Raw genomic sequence first — 20,553 nt, 5'->3', positions numbered from 1 at the left:
GTAGCTGCTTAGATAAGAAAACAGGACCCATACATATTCTGTCTACAGGAGAAACACCTTAAAATAAAATATGTACATAGACTGAAGGTAAAAGGATGGAAAAAATATTTCATGCAAATAGAAATGAAAAAAAAAAACTGAGGTAGCAATACTTGTATCAGACAAAATGGACTTTAAAACAAAGACTATAGTAAGAGACAAAGAAGGTCACTACAATATGATATAGGGAGCAATCCAACAAGAAGATATAACCATCATAAATATCTACACACCTAATATTGGAGCACGTAAATATATAAAGCAGACTTTGATGGATATAAAGGTGAGAACAACAGCAATACTATAATAGTAGGAGATTTTAATACCCCATTAACATCATTAGATAGATCCTCAAGAAAGAAAATTAACAAAGAAATAGCAGACTTAATGGACACACTAGATCAACATGATTTAATATCTTTAGAACCTTTCACCCTAAGGCAGCAGAATATACATTCTTTTCAAGTGCTGATGGTACATTCTCTAAGATAGACCACATGTTAGGACACAAAAGCAGTCTTAACAATTTTAAGAAGATTGAAATCATATCAAGCACTTTCTCTGATCACAATGGCATGAACTAGAAATCAACCACAACAGAAAAACTAAAAAATACTTAAACACATGGAAACTAAATAGCATGTTATTAAATAACAAATGGGTTAACAATAAAATCAGAGAAGGAGTAAAAAAAATTCCTAGAAACAAATGATAATTAGCAAACAACTCAAAACTTATGGGACATAGCAAAAGCAGTCCTGAGAGGGAAGTTCATAGCACTACAGGCATTTCTTAAGAAGCTTTAAAAGCTCAAATAAGCAACCTATGTTTTCATCTAAAAGAACTAGAAAAAGAACAGCAAGTAAGTCCCAGAGGTAGAAGGAAGGACATAATAAGGATCAGAGTGGAAATAAATGACATAGAAGCTAAAGAAACAATACAGAGGATCAATGAAACCAAGAGCTGGTTTTTTGAAAGGGTAAACAAGATTGATGAACTTTTAACAAGACTCACCAGGAAAAGAAGAGAGTGGATTCAAAGAAATAAAATTAGAAATGAGAGTAGAGAAATATCAACTGACTCAATAGAAATACAAAATATTGTAAGAAATACTATAAAGAATTGTATGCCAGAAAATTAAACGACCTAGGTGAAATGGACAAATTCCTTGAAACATATCATCTTCCAAAAATCAATCTGAAAGAATCAGAAAACCTAAACAGACCGATTACAACAAAAGAGATCGAAACAGTTATCTAAAAGCTCCCAAAAAACAAAACTCCTGGTCCTGATGGCTTCATTGGTGAATTCTACCAAATATTCAAAGAAGAACTAACTACTATCCTTCTCAAGCTATTTCAAAAAATTTAGGAGGAAGGAACACTTCCAAGTTCCTTTTATGAGAAGAGCATAATTCTGATTCCAATACCAGACAAAGAAAACATTAAGAAAGAAAGTTATAGGCCAATATCCCTGATGAATTTAGATGCTAAAATCCTCAACAAAATATTAGTAAACTGGATCCAGCAATACATGAAAAAAAATCATACATGATGATCAAGTCAAATTTATTCTGGGGAGGCAAGGATGGTACAACATTCATAAATTAATTAATGTGATTCACCATATAAACAAAAGGAAGGAAAAAAACCACATGTTTATTTCAGTAGATGCAGAAAAAGCATTTAATATAATCCAGCACCCATTTATGATCAAAACTCTTAGCAAATTGGGAATACAGAAAACATACCTCAACATGATAAAGGCCATCTATGACAAACCCACAACCAACATTATAATTAATGGACAAAAATGAAAAGCAATTTTACTAAAATCATGAACAATGCAGGGGTGCCCCCTTTCACCACTCTTATTCAACATAATACTAAAAGTCCTAGCTATAGCAATCAAACAAGAAAATGAAATAAAAGCATCCAAATTGGAAAAGAAGTAAAACTATCATTATTTGCAGATGATATGATACTGTATATAGAAAACCCTAAAGTCTCAGTCAAAAAACTACTGGACCTAATAAGCGAATTCAGCAAGGTGGCAGAATATAAAATTAATACACAGAAATCAGAGGCATTTTTATACACAAACAATGAACTGTCAGAAAGAGAAATTAAGAAAACAATCCCCTTCACTATTTCAACAAAAAATTAAAGTACCTAGGAGTAAATTTAACCAAGGAGGTTAAAGACTTCTCAGAAAATTATAAAACATTGATAAAAGAAATCAAGGAAGACACAAGCAAGTGGAAGCATATATTGTGCTCATGGCTACAAATAATAAACATCATTAAAATGTTTATATTACCCAAAGGAATTTATAAATTTAATGTAATACCAATTAAAATACCAATGACATACTTCAAAGATATAGATCATATATTCCAAAAATTTATATGGAACCAAAAAGGAACACAAATAGCCTCAGCAATCTTAAAAAAGAAGAATAAAGTGGGAGGTATCACACTTCCTGATATCAAGTTATAGTATAAGGCCATTGTACTCAAAAGAGCTTGGTTCTCACATAAGAACAGACATATAGTTCAATGGAACAGAACAGAGAACCCAGAAATAAACCCACATCTTTATGGACAACTGATATTTGACAAAGGAGGTAAGAGCTTCCAGTGGAGTAAAGACAGTCTCTTTAACAAATGGTGTTGGGAAAACAGGATAGCTACCTGCAAAAAAATAAAACTAGACCACCAACTTACACCATTCACAAAAATAAACTCAAAATCGATAAAGGACTTAAATGTAAATAGTAAAACCATAAGTATTCTAAAAGGAAACTTAGGCAGTAAGCTCACCAACATCTATCACAGCAATATCTTTGTTGACATCTCTACAGGCAAATGAAATAAAAGACAGGATTAACAAATGGGACTATATCAAACTAACAAGCTTTTGCACAGCTAAAGACAATAAGAACAAAATAAAAACACAAACCACACAATGGGAGAATATATTTGACACTATATCTGATAAGGGATTAATAACCAAAATTTATAAAGAACTTGTCAAACTCAACACCAGGAATACAAACAATCCAATCAAAAATGGGCACAAGAAATGAATAGACACTTTTCCAAAGAGGACATACAGATGGCCAATAGGCATATGAAAAAATGCTCAACATCACTAATCATTAGAGAAATGCAAATTAAAACCACAATGAGATACCACCTCACACCAGTCAGAATGGTGCTCATCAACAAAACAACACACGATAGGTGCTGACGAGGATGTGGAGAAAGGGGAACCCTCCTGCACTGCTCTTGGAAATACAGACTGGTGCAGCCACTGTGGGAAACAGTATGGATATTCCTCAAAAAATTAGAAATGAAACTGCCCTTTGACCCAGCCATCCCACTTATAGGAATATATCCCAAAGACACCACCATATCACCGACTGAAAAAAAGAAATGCACCCCCATGTTTATGGCAGCATTGTTTATAATAGCAAAGATCTGGAAACAGCCAAGTGTCTGTCATTGGACGAGTGGATTAAAAAGCTGTGGTACATATATACAATGGAATACTCTGAGGCTATGAAAAAGAAGAAAATATTACCTTTTGCAACAATATGGAGGGACCTGGAAACTATTATGTTGAGTGAAATAAGCCAGGCAGAGAAAGAAAAATATCATATGAACTCACTCATTTGAGGAATTCAAGGAATAATGAGAACTGAGGAATAAAATTGAGACAGAGGAGGGATCAAAGGAACCAGAGGAAAAGAGGACAGACGGAAAGGGGATGATAGGATGGGATAAACCTGAAGGGATGGGGGGAGGGCACTGTAGGCAGGATGGCAAGGGAGATGTTGAGTGGAATAGAGTGGAGGGGGGAGGCATTTGGGTGACCCTATAATCTATGTAAACAGAATTAATTAAATAAAAAAAGATAACTTTTTTGTTTTTTAACCTTCCCCCCCCCTTTTTTTTACAAATTTTAAAAAGCGTAACAAAAAATGTAACATAATGTTTTTAATGTCAGAATAAATTTAATTTTGTCATATTTATTTCAGTAATCATAAAAGCACGCTTGGACTTTATATATTTTCTTTAATATTTGACTTAATTATTATAACATATTTCTCAGAAATTTGTATGATATATAGTGCGCCTACAATTATTTGTAAAACTTTAAGTGCACCCCTACTTCAAAAAGTTGGAGAACCATTGCTCTAATGAATTGTCTAATTGCCTGCCTAATCCTCACTTTCTGGAGGAATGTTTCTTTGTTTGGAACCTAGACTGTGAAGTTATTGCCCATAGAAATTTAATAAGTTGCAAGGGATTTTTTCCAACAGACATACAAATTATTTCTTTTCAACTAAAAAGATCACCCCAAAGGTTATTGTTTATTGCCCTGTGGGAATCTCCATCTGGTAGAAAAGATAATCCCAAAGCCTATCATTTTATTTTTCTGTATTTTTGTATCTGACTTGGAAAACTAATTTCATCATTCCTTTTCTGCCTAAATAAATTTCTCTTTTCCAGATGCTCTGTAAACTAGCTTTACTTTCCTAACTCCTCATTAATGAATATATAAAGAGCATACGCTGTCTGTATATTTATATGAGTCATGATTTTATCCATTGGAAAATAATGCTTTGACATTAGCTACTCAATGTCTTGTAATTCTGGGAAAATTCTGTGCAGTTCCGTAGCTTTGGACCTTTGCATTTACCATCCTCTCTCACCTGGGGTCCTCCTCCTCCCTATTCACATGGAAGACTCCCCTTCCACACTATCCTGAAATCTTTATTGACACATCCTAAGCAGTGCTGACCACTCTCTCTTTGGACATTTTTTGTACCTTGGTAGATTGGATTACACATGGGGCAAACCATCACATTGTGACATGTGCTTATTTCTAGAATTTTCATCTTCTTGGGAGAGAAACATATTATAGTTACCTTTTTAGTGTTAGGCACAGGGGAGATGCTCTATAGATGTAGACCTGTCCTGTCGAAGAACATCAGAGGGCAGAAGTTCAAGTGAATGGAGAGAGGAAGCCCTGAACCTAAAAGCAGTGAAGGACAGAAGAGAATATAAGTTCTAGTGAGGCTTGGAAGAACCCTGTCCAGAGCCAGTGACTATAACTTGATTTTGGATGGCTTTTCCTCTTCTCTATCCCTGCCTACATGCCAGGAGAGTTTCCAAGTACATGTTTCACCCCCTGCCACTTACCTTTTCACCAGAGCAGTTTCTGAGAATGATGAGGCATCACAATGGGTTTCTCATGGTCTGGCTGTATTATCTTTGCTTCTCTCAGTGGAGGACAAATAAAGACAGAAGAGCAGTGATAAAATGCTCAGTGCAGGGCTCTGGGATAAATTGACACCTGACATAGCCCAAGGGAATCTCCTCCTGGCCTGGAAAAGGCAAGCCTGAAGTGAAGGGCACAGGAGGATTATTTGGTGGTGAATTCCCTTGCTTTTCATTAAATAAATTACAGTTTTACTGTCTGGCTTCTAATGGATTCTTTGTAGTAAAGAGGAATTTCCCCAAAACTTTTCAATGAGGCAAAAAGATGAATATTACTCTGAAGTATTGTCTAATTACTTGCCTCCCTTTGTTCTGTCAGAGTTAGAAGCAGGCCCCAGAAGAAGCTGTAGCAGGTTGTCTTGGCCTACAAGAGCCCACTATCTGCAGCCTTGAGAACTATAGATACACTTCTCCCTGATGAGAAGGTACATGCTTGGGTTAAATCTAGAGACAGAGGTGGAGATACAGAAGTAAGGGATCTAGATCTGGCAGTCACCATCACTGGGAGGATAACAAAGCCATAAACATACCAGCCAGCCTATCTCAGCTCACCCAACCTCCACCCATTGTGTCTGAGCCCAGTGGGGGCACCTAGGACTCCTCTAGCAGTGCAGCACCACTGGAACATCTGGTTGGAGGGGAGAGCACTGTGATTTCACAAAATTTGAACCCTATCACCCAGTGGTTGTGAGACATAATATTTACAGAGCCTTTAATCCCAGAACACCAGATTATACATTTTTTCTAGTGCAAATGAAACACTCTCAAGGAGAGATCATATGTTGGGACACAAAACTAGCCTCAATGAATTTAAGAAGATTAAAATCATACCAAACATACTTTCCCACAACAATGCTCTGAAATTGGAAATCAAGTGCAAAAAGAAGGCAGGAAAAAAACAAAAATATGGAGAGACTAAACAACATACTACTAAAGAACAACTGCCTCCCAAAAAAATTAAAGGAGAGATAAAAAACAAAGAGGCAAATGAGAAAGACAATAAAATATTTAAAAACTTTTGGGATTCCGCAAAAACAATAATAAGAGGGAATTTAGGGAATTTTATATTATGACAGGCCTATTTCAAGAAACAAACAGAAAAAAATCCCAAATAACAACCTAATATTACATCTAGGTGCACTTACATGTAGGTGCACTGAAGACCTAAAAAAAGAACAAATACAGCCCAAAGTCAGCAGAAGAAAGAAAATAATAAAATTAGAGTAGAATTAAATGAAATAGAGGACAAAAATACAATGCAAAAAAAGTAATGCAACAAAGAGCTGGTTCTTTGAAAAGTGATAGAATTGACAAACCTCTAGCTAGACTTAGGAAAAAAGAGAAAAGACTCAAACAAAATCAGAAATAAAAGAGAAGTTATGATGGACACCACACAAGTACAAAGAATCCTACAAAGAATACTATAAAAGATTATATGCCACCTTATTCAGTAACCTAGAAGAAGTGGACAAGGTCTTAGAAATATATATATTCTTCCTAGACTAAATCATGAAAAACTGTTGTGTATAATGCTGCTATAAACATGGGTCTACAACCAACAGAAGTTTAAAACCATGTATTTTAAAAACAGATCTGAGCTTATAACTTTGGTCAGCTATAAAATAGCATGGAATCTTGCACATTAATAATAAAGCAAATAATTTTTTTGTTAAAAAAATTTTAGGGATCTATCAGGAAAAGACTAAAAAAATTTAAATGTAAAAATTTTAATTTAGACACTGAACAATTGCCTATAAAATAGAGACCTTTCTTAGAATATCAGAGAAAAAATTGATTCTAACTTTGAAAAAATGCAAGTACTTTTCTTTTACTCATTGTTGTAGTACAATAGATCCTGTCCAGTTAATATTTTGATAAAATTTATCTCAAAGAATTTTCAAATTTATTAAGAAATGTGTTCAGTTCATAGCCACAAAATATAAATTCATGGCCTACATATTTTTGAATCTTGCCATGATGGAGTTGTTGCACTCTAAGACTATTTACTAGAAGAGATGACAAAATTACCTATATAATTAAAGTTTTGTATTTATAGTTCTAAAGGCTGTTGTTGGATTATAGCATTAAGATTATAGGTGTTTTTTTGTGATATATATGTGGAAAAAAGCTATTTACTTAATGATATTATACCTGGTCATAGGAAATTGCTTTTACTTACTAAACTTGTGGTAAGACATCCAACTTTGATTTTACTGTTCTAGTTCTAATTTACTCAACTAATTAAATAATGGTACATTTCACTTAGAATTAAGAATAAATAAATGACATCAGAGATACTATTGATTTTTTCCCTTGAAATTTCAACAAATTAAACAACTATAATACAGCAAAAGAACCCCAGCTGGGCTTATAGGCATACCTAAAAGGTCCACAAACTGAATGGACTAAAGGTAGGACAGGGTAAACAGAAAAGTGGAAGATAAAATGCAATCACAATGGGTTTTGTAGAGGAGAGGAGACAAACCTAGGGTGACTGGGTCTCTTTCTTCCAGGAGGAGCAGTGACATAGAGGAGGAGATAAATGAAAGCAGCCAAAGCATGGGGTCAGGGCCAGTGTTCCCATAGTCTACCTGCAGCCCACACTGTGCAGAAGCAGAGAAGGCTAAAGTGCAGTCCCCAGCTCTCTCAGATCTCTTCTCCATCACCTCGTGGTACTGAGAGTGGCAGAGACAAACCCACATATAGCTCTCCAGAGCCCCTCTCTCCCCTAAAAAACAGGTGCAGAATTGAGAGCCTAGAAATAAAAACACATATATATGGACAAATCATCTTTGACAAAGGAGCCAAAAACACACAATAGAGAAAAACAAGTCAGAGAATTATGGGTAGGCAGAGAAGCATAAGTCATATGCTTCAACAAGATAAATCCTCTGATAAATTCTTGGATGAAATGAAAGTAATCAAATTACTGGATGCAGAGTATAAAATAATGATTTTTAGGATGCTTAAAGGTCTCAAAGCTACAATGGATGGACTTAATGAACACTTCAGTAAAGAAATGGAAAGCATCAAAAAGAACATAGAAATCATAAAGAAGAACCAGAAAGAAATGACAAACACAATATCAGAAATGAAGACTACACTGGAAGGAATTAAAAGCAGGCTGGATAAAGCAGAGGATTGAATTAGTGACATAGAGGATAAGATAAGTGAAAGCACAAAAGCAAACAATAAAAAGAAAAGAGACTGAAAAAATCTGAGGAAACTCTAAGAGAGCTCTCTGACAACCTAAAGAGAAACAACATCCGCATCATAGGGGTTACTGAAGAAGAAGAGAAAGAACAAGGGTTAGAGACCTTGTTAAATAAAATCATAGCTAAAAATTTTCCTAAATTGATGCAGAAATAAGTCACACAAGTTTAAGAAGCACAGAGAATTAAATTAAAAAGAACCCCCCTCAAAACTACACCAAGACACATCATAATTAAAATACTAAAGCTAAGCAATAAAGAGAACACATTAAAAGCTGCTAGAGAAAAAAAGGATATCACCTACAAAAAAGCCCCTTTAAGGATGACATTCGACTTCTCAACAGAAACGAGGCCAGAAGGGAATGACAAAAAATATTCAAAGTAATACAGAACAAGAGCCTACAACCAAGACTTCTTTGTCTAGCAAGGCTATCATTTAAAATTGAAGGAGAAATAAAAAGCTTCCCAGACCAAAAAAAAAAAAAAATCAATCCAACAAAAAAACAAACAAACAAAAAAAACCATCAAGAAACTTATTACAACCAAACCAATGCTGCAAGAAATGTTAAGGGGCCTGTTGTAAACAGAACAAAGGGGAAAAGAATATAGTAAAAGAGAAATATAACTTTAAAGAATAAAATGGCAATAAACAACTACATAAAAATAATAACCTTAAATGTAAATGGATTAAATGGTCCAATCAAAAGACATAGGGTAGCTGAATGGATAAGAAAACAGGAGCCATACATATGCTGTCTACAGGAGATGCACCTCAAAACAAAAGATACACATAGACTGAAAGTAAAAGAATGGAAAAAATATTTTATGCAAATGGAATGAAAAAAAAAAGGGGTAGCAATACTTATATCTGACAAAATAGACTTTAAAACAAAGACTATAGTAAGAGATAAAGAAGGTCACTACATAATGATAAGGGAGCAATCCAACAGGAAGAGATAACCATTATAAATATCTACGCACCTAATATAGGAGCACCTAAATATATAAAGCAGATTTTGATGGACATAAAGGGAGAGATCAACAGCAATATTATAATAGTAGGGGATTTTAATACCCACTAACATCAATGGATACATCCTCAAAAAAGAAAATTAACAAAGAAACAACAGAATTAAGGGATAGATCAACTGGATTTAATAGATATCTTCAGAACCTTCTATCCTAAAACAGCAGAATATACATTCTTCTCAAGTATGCATGGTACATTCTCTAGGACAGACCACATATTAGGGCATGAAATGAGTCTCAACAAATTTAAGAAGATTGAAACCTTATCAAGCATCTTCTGTGACCACAATGACATGAAAATAGAAATCAACTACAATAGGAAAGCTGAAAAACACTCAAATATTTGGAAACTAAAAAGCATGTTATTAAACAATGAATGGGTCAACAATGAGATCAAGAAAGAAATTAAAAAAAAATTGAAACAAGTGAAAATGAGCATACAACAATTCAAAATCTGTGGGACACAGCAAAAGCAGCCCTGAGAGGGAAGTTCATAGCATTACAGGCATACCTTAAAAAGCTAGAAAAAGCTCAAAAAACCCAACTTAACCCTGCAACTAAAAAACCAGAAAAAGAACAGCAAGTAAAGACCATAGGTAGTAGAAGGAAGGAAATAATAAAAATCAGAGCAGAAATAAATGACATAGAGACTAAAAGAACAATAGAGAAGATCAATGAAACCAAGAGCTGGTTCTTTGAAAAAGTAAACAAGATCGATGATACCTTAGCCAGACTCATCAAGAAAAAAAAAAGAAAGGGCTCAAATAAATAAAATTAGAAATGAGAGTGGAGAAGTAACAACAAACAGCAGAAATACAAAAAATTGTAAGAAAATACTATGAAGAACTGTATGCCAAAAATTAGACAACGTAGGTGAAATGGACAAATTTCTTGAAAAATGTAATCTTTCAAAAATCAATCTGGAAGAATCAGAAAACCTAAATAGACCGATTACAACAAATGAGATGGAAACAGTTACCAATAAACTCTCAACAGACAAAAGCCCTGGCCCAGATGGCTTCACAGGTGAATTCTACCAAACATTCAAAGAAGAACTAACTCCTATCATTCTCAAGCTATTTCAAAAAATTTAAGAGGAGAGAAAACTTCCAAGCTCCTTTTATGAGGCGAGCACATTCTGATTCCAAAACCAGCAAAGAACACAAAGAAAGAAACTGTAGGCCAATATCCCTGATGAATTTAGATGCTAAAATTCTCAACAAAATATTATCAAACCGGATCCAGCAATACTTGAAAAATATCATACATCGTGATCAAGTGGAATTTATTTTGGGGAGGCAAGGCTGGTACAATATTCACAAATCAATCAATGTGATTCATCACATAAACCAAAGGAAGGACAAAAACCACATGATAATATCAATAAATGCAGAAAAAGCATTTGATATAATCCAGCACCCATTCATGATCAAAACTCTCAGCAAAGTGGGAATACATGGAACATACCTCAACATAATAAAGGCCATCTATGACAAACCCACAGCCAACATCATACTAAATGGGCAAAAGTTAAAAGCAATCCCCTTAAGATCAGAAACAAGGCAGGGGTGCCCCCTTTCACCACTCTTATTCAATATAGTTCTGGAAGTTCTAGCTAGAGCAATCAGACAACAAGAAGAAATAAAAGGCATCCAAATTGGAAAAGAAGAAGTATAACTATAATTATTTGCTGATGATATGATACTGTACCTAGAAAACCCTAAAGTTGCGGTAAAAAAAACCTACTGGATCTGATAAATGAATTCAGCAAGGTAGCAGGATATAAAATTAGTACTCAGAAATCAGAGGTATTTTTATATACCAACAATGATCTGTCTGAAAGAGAAATTAAGAAAACAATGCCCTTCACTATTACAATGTAAAAAATAAAATACCAAGTAAATTTAACAAGGAGGTTAAAGACTTGTACTTAGAAAATTATAAGATATTGATAAAAAAAAATCAAGGAAAATACAAACAAGTAGAAGCATATACCATGTTGGCTAGGAAGAATAAACATCATTAAAATGTCTATATTACCCAAAGCAATTTATAAATTCAATGCAATTCCTATTAAAATACCAATTACATACTTCAAAGATATAAAGCACATATTCCAAAAATTCATATGGAACCAAAAAGAAAAAAAAGAAACACGAATAGCATCAGCAATCTTGGAAAGGAAGAATAAAGTGGGTGGTATCACACTTCTGGGCATTAAGTTATACTACAAGGCCACTGTACTCAAAACAGCTTGCTACTGGCATAAAAATAGGCATGTAGATCAATGGAACAGAACAGAGAACCCAGAAATAAACCTGCACCTTTATGAACAATTGATATTTCACTAGGGTGATGATAGTATATAATGGAGTAAAGACAATCTCTTTAACAAATGATGATGGGAAAATTGGACAGCTACCTGCAAAAAAAATGAAACTAGACCGCCAACTCACACCATTCACAAAAATAAACTCAAAATGGATAAAAGACTTAGATGTAAGTCATGAAACCATAAGCATCCTAGAAGAAAACATAGGCAATAAGTTCTCTGACATCACTCGCAGCAATGTATTTGCTGATTTATCTCCATGTACAAGGGAAATAAAGGACAGGACAAAGAAATGGGACTATATCAAACTAAAAAAGTTTTGCACAGCTAAAGACAATATGAACAAAATAAAAAGGCAAACCACACAATGGGAGAACATATTTAAGAATACATCTGATAAGGGGATAATAACCAAAATTTATAAAGAACTTGTAAAACTCAACACCAGGAAGATAAACAGTCCAATTAAGAAATGGGCAAAAGAAATAAATATAAACTTCTCCAAAGAGGACATACAGATGACCAATAGGCATATGAAAAAATGCTCAACATCACCAATCATTAGAGAAATGTAAATTAAAACCACAATGAGATATCATTTGACACCAGTAAGAATGGCGCTCATCAACAAAACAACACAGAGTAAGTGCTGGTGAGTATGTGGAGAAAAGGGAACCCTCCTGCACTGCTGGTGGGAATGCAGACTGGTGCAGCCACTATGGAAAACAGTATGGAGATTCCTCAAAAAAATTAAAAATCGAACTGTCTTTTGACCCAGCTATCCCACTTTTAGGAATATACCCCAAGAATACCATAGCACAGTTTAAAAAGGAGAAATGCATCCCCATGTTTTTTGCAGCATTTTTTACAATACCCAAGACCTGGTAATAGCCCAAGTGTCTGTCAGTGGATGAGTGGATTAAAAAGCTGTGGTACATATACACAATGGAATACTATGGGGCCATGAAAAAGAAGGAAATATTATTTTTTGCGACAACATGGATGGAACTGGAAACTATTATGTTAAGTTAAATAAGCCAGGCAGAGAAAAAAAAATCATATGACCTCACTCATTTGAGGAATTTGACGAACAATATGAACTGAGGAGTGGAATATAGAGAGAGGTGGGATCAAAGGATCCAGAAGGAAAGCGGACAGAGGGAAAGGGGATGATAGAATGATAGGATGGGGCGAGAGAAGAAAAGCAAATCCTGGAGTGTATGGGGGAGGGTGTTATTGGGAGGGAGATGGGGGGATGTACTGGGGAACATGGATGACATTAGAATCTATGTGAACACAATAAATTAATAAAAAAATAGAAAGAGGAGCTGAACAGACAGTTCTTGCAAGAGGAAATACAAATGGTTAACAGATATATGAAAAGATGTTCATCTCCACTAGTTAGTCAAGGAATGCAAATCAAAATTCAAATGAGATACTACCTTACACCTGTTAGATTATCTATTATCAACAAGACAGGTAATAACAAGTGTTGGAGAGGCTGTGGAGAAAAAGAAACCCTCATTCACAGCTGGTGGGAATGCAAATTAGTACAGCCATTATGGAAGAAAGTATGGTGGTTCCTCAAAAAATTAAGAATAAAATTATCATATGACCCAGCAATCCCTCTACTGGGTATCTACCTTCCAAACTCAAAAACACTGGTACAAAAAGACACATGTACCCCCATGTTCATTGAAATATTGTTCACTGTGGCCAAGATATGAAAACAACCAAAATGTTTCTTGATAGAGGATTAAATAAAGTTGTGGTATATATTATATATATACAATGGAATACTACTCAGCCATAAGAAATGATGACATAGTGACATTAATGACAACATGGATGGAAGTTGAGAACATTATAGTGAGTGAAATAAGTAAACCTGAAAATCCTGAAAACTGTATGATTTTATATATATTAATAGATAGGATATAAAAATGAAACTCATGTACATGTTAGGAGGGGCAAATATAAGGTGACAGAAAATTATTTGACTTTGGCTGATGGGTATACAGCATAATCAACAGTCCAAATGCTATAGAAATGTTTAACTGAAATTTATGTACTCTTGTTGATTAACATCATCCTGTTAAAGTTAATTTTCTAAATAAAAATTTAAAAACAGTGAAATCACAGGCAACAGAGCCATCAAAAAAATAAATGATAAAATAAATGATTTATTTATTTAAAAATAGATCACAGAAATCTTATTTTTATGGTAAATCATAGTGTCAATTTAATTTCCTACAATCAACTGGAGCATTTCTTCTATTTAAATATTTTCTCATGTCTGAAATAAAAAAGCATCTTATAGCACTATCCTCTCTCTTTTTCCCTTCACAACTAAAATTCTTTTTTTTATATTAATTTTAATAGGGTGACATCAATAAATCAGGGTACATATGTTCAAAGAAAACATCATTGTCAATCAATCATGCACAACTAAAATTCTTGATGGTGTTCTACATTCAGGAAATCAATTTTCTTGCTGCTAAGTCACTCTGAAGTCCACTACCTATAGACTCTTCCCATTTACTCTATCAACATTGCTCTATTGTTTTTTATATCACTGAACCCAAGCCTTATTGTTCAGTCTGACCTTGGACCATCATTTTATAGGAGTTAGTATTTGATGGCAAACCTGTAAGGGTGTTAAGATAAAGACAAATTATAGACAAGTCTCCCTTATGGACACTGAGTCAAATATCCTCAGTTGGAAGCACTTTCCTGAGCATATGTATGTTTGCTTCTGCCTGAGGCTTAAGGTGCCTTTCACCCAGGGCCACTTTATACTAAATTCCTCCCACCGAGGTTCCTAGGCAAGGGGGAATGTGGGCTCTTACTCTCAGGGACCACCTTAGCTACAGTGATTTTTGAAGTCTCACTCTTTCTGACATTTTATGGATGGTTTTTTCCCCCTTTTTCTACCCTTCCTGTTTCACTGTCCCCAGTTTTAATAAATGTACTCTCAAAATCACCAGAACTTGGACAGATAGGGACAGACAGACAGGAAAGGAGAGAGATGAGAAGCATCAATCATTAGTTTTTCGTTGCAACACCTTAGTTGTTCATTGATTGCTTTCTCGTATGTGCCTTGACCACGGGCCTTCAGCAGACTGAGTAACCCCTTGCTCAAGCCAGCGACTTTGGGTTCAAGCTGGTGATCTTTGCTCAAACCAGATGAGCCTGTGCTCAAGCTGGTGACCTCAGGGTCTCAAACCTGGGTCCTCCGCATCCCAGTCTGATGCTGTATCCACTGTGCCACTGCCTGATCAGTCGACATTGACATTTTTTAATGTTCCTGAACTTGGATTTGTCTGATGCTCCTTAGTCTTTATATTGAAGTCCTGTGTCTTTGGCAAAAATCTCACAGTAGTGAAATTGTGTCCTTTCCAGTTCCTCCTACCAGGGGGTACATAATGTGGATTTGTCCCATTTTGAAGCACCATGATTATATGACAGGGTTGTTATAAAAGGGATGCTTAAGAAAAATGGTCAGGAATTCTAGGATCCATTATGTAGAATTTTATTTTGGTTTCACTGTTATCAAATGGATATTTAAGATTAGTGGATGAGATAAAAGACTCCATTTCTTAGGATTCTATTTATAAATGAATAGAGACCCAACTCTTAGACAAGATAATAGATTTTATAAATTGAGTGAAAGGCATTGTCAACATTTCTATTATGTTGAAGGTGCCAGTTTGTGCTAATTCATGTTGTTCTTGTCTCTTCCTTCATAGATATATCAACTACACGAAAACAGAAAACAAAACAGGAATTCTAGAGTTTATCCTCCTTGGGTTTTTGGAGGATCCAGAACTGCAGCCTCTCATATTTGGGCTCTTCCTGTCCATGTACCTGGTCACCATGTTGGGGAACCTGCTCATCATCCTGGCCATCAGTTCAGACTCCCACCTCCACATGCTCATGTACTTCTTCATCTCCAACCTGTCCTTCATTGGCATCTCTTTCAGCAACACTATAGTCTCCAATATGCTGATGAACATCCAAACAGAGGACAAAGCCATCTCTTACGTAAATGGCCTCACTCAGGTGTATTTTTTTAAATGATTTTTTCCATCCTGGACACTCTACTCATTACCATAATGGTCTATGACTGGCATGTTACCATCTGTCAGCCCCTATGCTACACAGCCATCATGAACTCTCGTCTCTGTGGCTTGCTAGTTTTTTTTTGTTTTTTGTTTTTTGTTTTTTGTATTTTTCTGAAGCTGGAAACGGGGAGAGACAGTCTGACAGACTCCCACATGTGCCCAACCGGGATCCACCCGGCATGCCCACCAGGGGGCGACGCTCTGCCCACCAGGGGGCGATGCTCTGCCCCTCCGGGGCATCGCTCTGTCGCGACCAGAGCCACTCTAGCGCCTGGGGCAGAGGCCAAGGAGCCATCCCCAGCACCCGGGCCATCTTTGCTTCAATGGAGCCTCGCTGCGGGAGGGGAAGAGAGAGACAGAGAGGAAGGAGAGGGGGGAGGGTGGAGAAGCAGATGGGCGCATCTCCTGTGTGCCCTGGCCAGGAATTGAACCCGGGACTTCCGCACGCCAGGCCGACGCTCTACCACTGAGCCAACCAGCCAGGGCCGGCTTGCTAGTTTTTATGACTTTGTTTATTGGTATCATGATATCCCTTCTCCATATATCTTTGATGATTCATCTGAGTTTCTGTAGAGATCTTGAAATTCCATATTACTTCTGTGAACTGACACAGATCCTCAAGTTGGCCTGCTCTGATACCTCCCTGAATAGCATATTGATATATTTTATGACTGGTGTGCTGGGTGTGTTTCCCTTTTGGGGGATCCTTTTCTCCTACTCAAGAATTACTTTATCCATAAGGAAGATGTCCTCATCAGAGGGAAAGCAAAAAACATTTCCACCTGTGGGTCTCATTTTACAGTTGTTTCTTTATTCTATGTGACAGGCATTGGGTCTACTTCACTCCTTCTGTGACTCATTCTTCCCAGAAAGTCTCAGTTGCCTCAGTGATGTACATGGTGGACACCCCATGCTGAACCCCTTCATCTACAGCTTGAGGAATAAGAATGTAAACGGGTTCCTGGGAAGGCTTCTCAGAAGAGCAGACTCCAGTCTGTGATAGCTCCATTGGCTCCAGAACTGAAAAGTTTTGTGAGCACCAGTAGCAAAAATTTTTATTGTGAAGTTCTTACTCTTGAATTTCTCAAACCACTTTGTTCTTTCATCCAGTCCTTAACTACCTGTGACTTTGTTTTCTACCAGTTTTTAACACACATATAAATAACTAATCTCTCAGTAATTTCTGTGATGACTCTTTTGCCCTGTATGTTGTCCAAAAATTATGTCCTTGGTCTTTTTTCTTATCTTAACACTAGTGAGTTCTAAACTTGGATTTAAAGCATTTACTGTATCTTTGTTATCTCAAATGTTGGCTTAGAGTGCTTAAACTACTGATTGTTCACTTTAATTTATTTCTATGTGTTTGTAAAGTTGTGGTGTTTCTGTGTGTGTATCACTAACTGTGTTTATTTTTTACTGAATAAAGTATGATGAAAATATGCATCAAAATATAATTGATGTGTTAGTTATTATATGATAATCCAGTGCTAACTGTTCTCTGTTTCTTATATAACCTTCTCAATAGGAAAAATCACTGTCCCCATTTTACAGCTAGTAAAAATGAGACTCTAAGAAAGCTAGAGCATGCCTGACCAGGCGGTGGCGCGGTGGATAGAGCATCGGACTGGGATGCGGAAGGACCCAGGTTTGAGACCCCGAGGTCTCCAGCTTGAGCGTGGGCTCATCTGGCTTGAGCAAAAAGCTTACCAGCTTGGACCCAAGGTCACTGGCTCAAGCAAGGGGTTACTCAGTCTGCTGAAGGCCCGCGGTCAAGGCACATATGAGAAAACAATCAATGAACAACTAAGGTGTTGCAACAAAAAACTAATGATTGATGCTTCTCATCTCCCTCCATTCCTGTCTGTCTGTCCTTATCTATTCTTCTCTCTGACTCTCTCTCTGTCTCTGTAAAAAAAAAAGAAAGCTAGAGCATAACAAAAGAAAAAAAGACTTCCCCAAAGTTACAGATGGATGAGGGACCAAGTGGCAAAAGCAGGATTCAAACCCAAAACTTTAACCCTGAGCCCATAGTCTTATCTAAGTCTTCACAGTTTTTCACATGGATTTTGATGCTGTGTACATCTCTATAGTAGATTTTACTGCTTATTGACAATATTTCTGATTACTCAAGAGAATTGCATTTCCTTTCTCCTTGAAGGTAAAGGTGACAATATATTTTTATCTGTCCAATAAAATATGAGTGGAACTGATGTGTCCCTTCTAGGCTGATATATTTAAGAGCTGGTAAATTATTTTTTCTATTCACTCTGCCTTTGATATGGCTATTGTGGAATAAGGGCATCACAAGATCAAAATAGTATAGAAAGCTGGCAAAACATGTAGGACTTTCCTGGATAGTTACTCAAGTTCATATAGAAATAATAAAATCTCATAAATTCTGTTAGTGTCACAATTTATAATCTTCTTTCTGTGTTAAATGAGATATCTGTGATATAACATGATAATTATGACCAGAATGAGAGGAGTATTTTTATCACAGCCAATTGCTACTTTAGTTACTCAGAATTTTTTAAAAATTTATTTATTGATTTTAGAGACAGAGGAAGTGAAAGAAAGACAGAAACATCAATCTGTTCCTGTTATGGGCTCTGACAAGGGATTAAAGCCACAACCTTGTTGTATTAGGAAGCTGTTCTAACAAACTGTGCTATCCAGCCAGGACTCATTTACTCAGAATATTACTAGGTTTTTTTTGGAAGGTCTACTTCTGTATATTCCCTGGAGTTTTCAGCATCTCAACATCTTGGTCCCTCTCCCATATCCAACATGAATAGTTCAATCAAATAGCCCCAAATCTCAAGGATTTACATATCAACCAGCAATAGTGATGTAGTCAGTGACAAAGAAAAATCAGACTATCAACAGGTTACTTTGTTTAAAGGGAAAATTAATATCAAGAAATATTTGTGATATGGCTTGGTGCTAGTATATGTGGTATATCTATATGTCTGTCTATATTTGTCTACCTTTGTATTTAGCTAGCTAGCTAGCTAACTAACTAACTATTATCTATCTGTCTCTCCATCTATCTCTCTGTCTACCCATCTATCATGTAAAATTTTCTAGTACCGAGAGACCAAAAAAAGAGGCTGACAACTCCACCATAACATTAAGAGTTTATTAATGAAATTTACATATGAAGCCTGTCTTGGGTGGCAGCAAAACAACATGGATATCATCTATGCTGCATGGCAGATGCCAAGAAATTATATTGGACAGGGAAAGATGGATGAGTGTATTGAGGCATGACTCACCCCAGTTAAAGGGTAAAAACCTTATATGCTTGCTTGGGAAAAGGCAACAGCCTCTTCCATAAATGGCACTTCTGGAACATAGAGGAAGGGTCAGAAATTCTCAGGGGATTTATGGGAAGCAATCTCTGTTCTATCTCAGATCTAGCTGGATCTAGATCAAGTTCCAGCTGCAGTCATGTTATTGAACAGCCCTTCACTTTGTCTATTTATCCATACCAGATTTTATCCTGACACCAACATGTCCCTGAGTTCTTCACTATCAGTGGCTTAGTGAATGAGGCATTTTCTGTGGGGAAAATAAAACAGGATGTTTCTGAGTATGCTTAAGCCAGTGGATACAATGAAACATTTTCAGGGACCAAAGATGGTTCAATGACAAAAGAAGAATCATGCAGAAAGATATGAGTGAGAGAAGTGGAAATGATAAAAGCATAGAAAGTCTTATGTGGGCATGTGTATTTAATGTTGACTTTGCAACTATGTATAATCAGTAATATTATAATTAATATGAATATATCTTGTTTTAAAAATTGCTTTATACTTTTCAAAATATCTACTGGCTAATTCTTTTATTAGTTTTATTTTCTTAATATTTAAAACTCATAACACTTTTTAGTGCTTGATGATAAAAAATGTAATATATAATTATGTTCAAAAACTTGGAAAATGCAAATAGTAAAAGATATAGTAGAAAACCCAAAAAATAACTACAATTTACATTTTGATGTATCTACCTATCTGTACACTATACGTTGACATACAAATTATTATTTCCTGGTTATCCCCTCTAGGCTTTAACTGATTTAATGTGTTCTCCTACCAAGGATGAGTTTGATAAATTTGATTATTGTTATGTTTAAAATACTTGTACTTTCGGAGATAAAAAGAGGAATTTTGATTTTGTTTTTACTCACTGTTATTTTTAGTTAAATTGATAATGTTTAATACTAATTGAATTATGTAATCATACCTAAAGGAGACCCAAGCCAGGGTGTTGGAGATTAAATTCCCATTTTGTATTTCACTGATTATGTGACCATAGGCAATACATCTAACCTCCCTGGACCTCAGAACCCTTGGGGATTAGAGTTAGGATCACCCCACCAACTAAGCCATCTAGAGGAGCAGATATATTATTCAAGGGTGAGGGGAATTGAGAATGGATAGTAGAGAAGAGAGACACTGAGCATTAGTTATGGCTTTAGACCACCTACAGTAGCAGAACCTATAATTCTTCCCACTGACCTTCCTCTTT

The 20,553-nt window shown here is 35.8% G+C and overlaps 2 protein-coding genes across 2 annotated transcripts in view; one reads left to right on the top strand and one right to left on the bottom strand.

The window, feature by feature from the left end:
- LOC136388290 (olfactory receptor 7D2-like) overlaps positions 1-17,206 on the top strand; it is a 28,545-nt gene extending 11,339 nt beyond the window's left edge. Inside the window, 6 exon segments of the mRNA XM_066360216.1 lie at positions 15,649-15,973; positions 15,976-16,113; positions 16,538-16,799; positions 16,802-16,855; positions 16,858-16,923; positions 16,926-17,206. Coding sequence (XP_066216313.1) covers positions 15,649-15,973; positions 15,976-16,113; positions 16,538-16,799; positions 16,802-16,855; positions 16,858-16,923; positions 16,926-17,023 — 943 coding nt within the window. The 3' untranslated portion in view covers positions 17,024-17,206.
- LOC136388291 (zinc finger protein 699-like) overlaps positions 1-20,553 on the bottom strand; it is a 343,451-nt gene that overhangs the window by 139,855 nt on the left and 183,043 nt on the right.

This window comes from Saccopteryx leptura, chromosome 1 (assembly GCF_036850995.1).
Source record: "Saccopteryx leptura isolate mSacLep1 chromosome 1, mSacLep1_pri_phased_curated, whole genome shotgun sequence".
Classification (NCBI taxonomy): domain Eukaryota; kingdom Metazoa; phylum Chordata; class Mammalia; order Chiroptera; family Emballonuridae; genus Saccopteryx; species Saccopteryx leptura.
The sequence above is the reverse complement of the archived record's forward strand: the minus strand, read 5'-3'. Positions and strand labels throughout refer to the sequence as shown.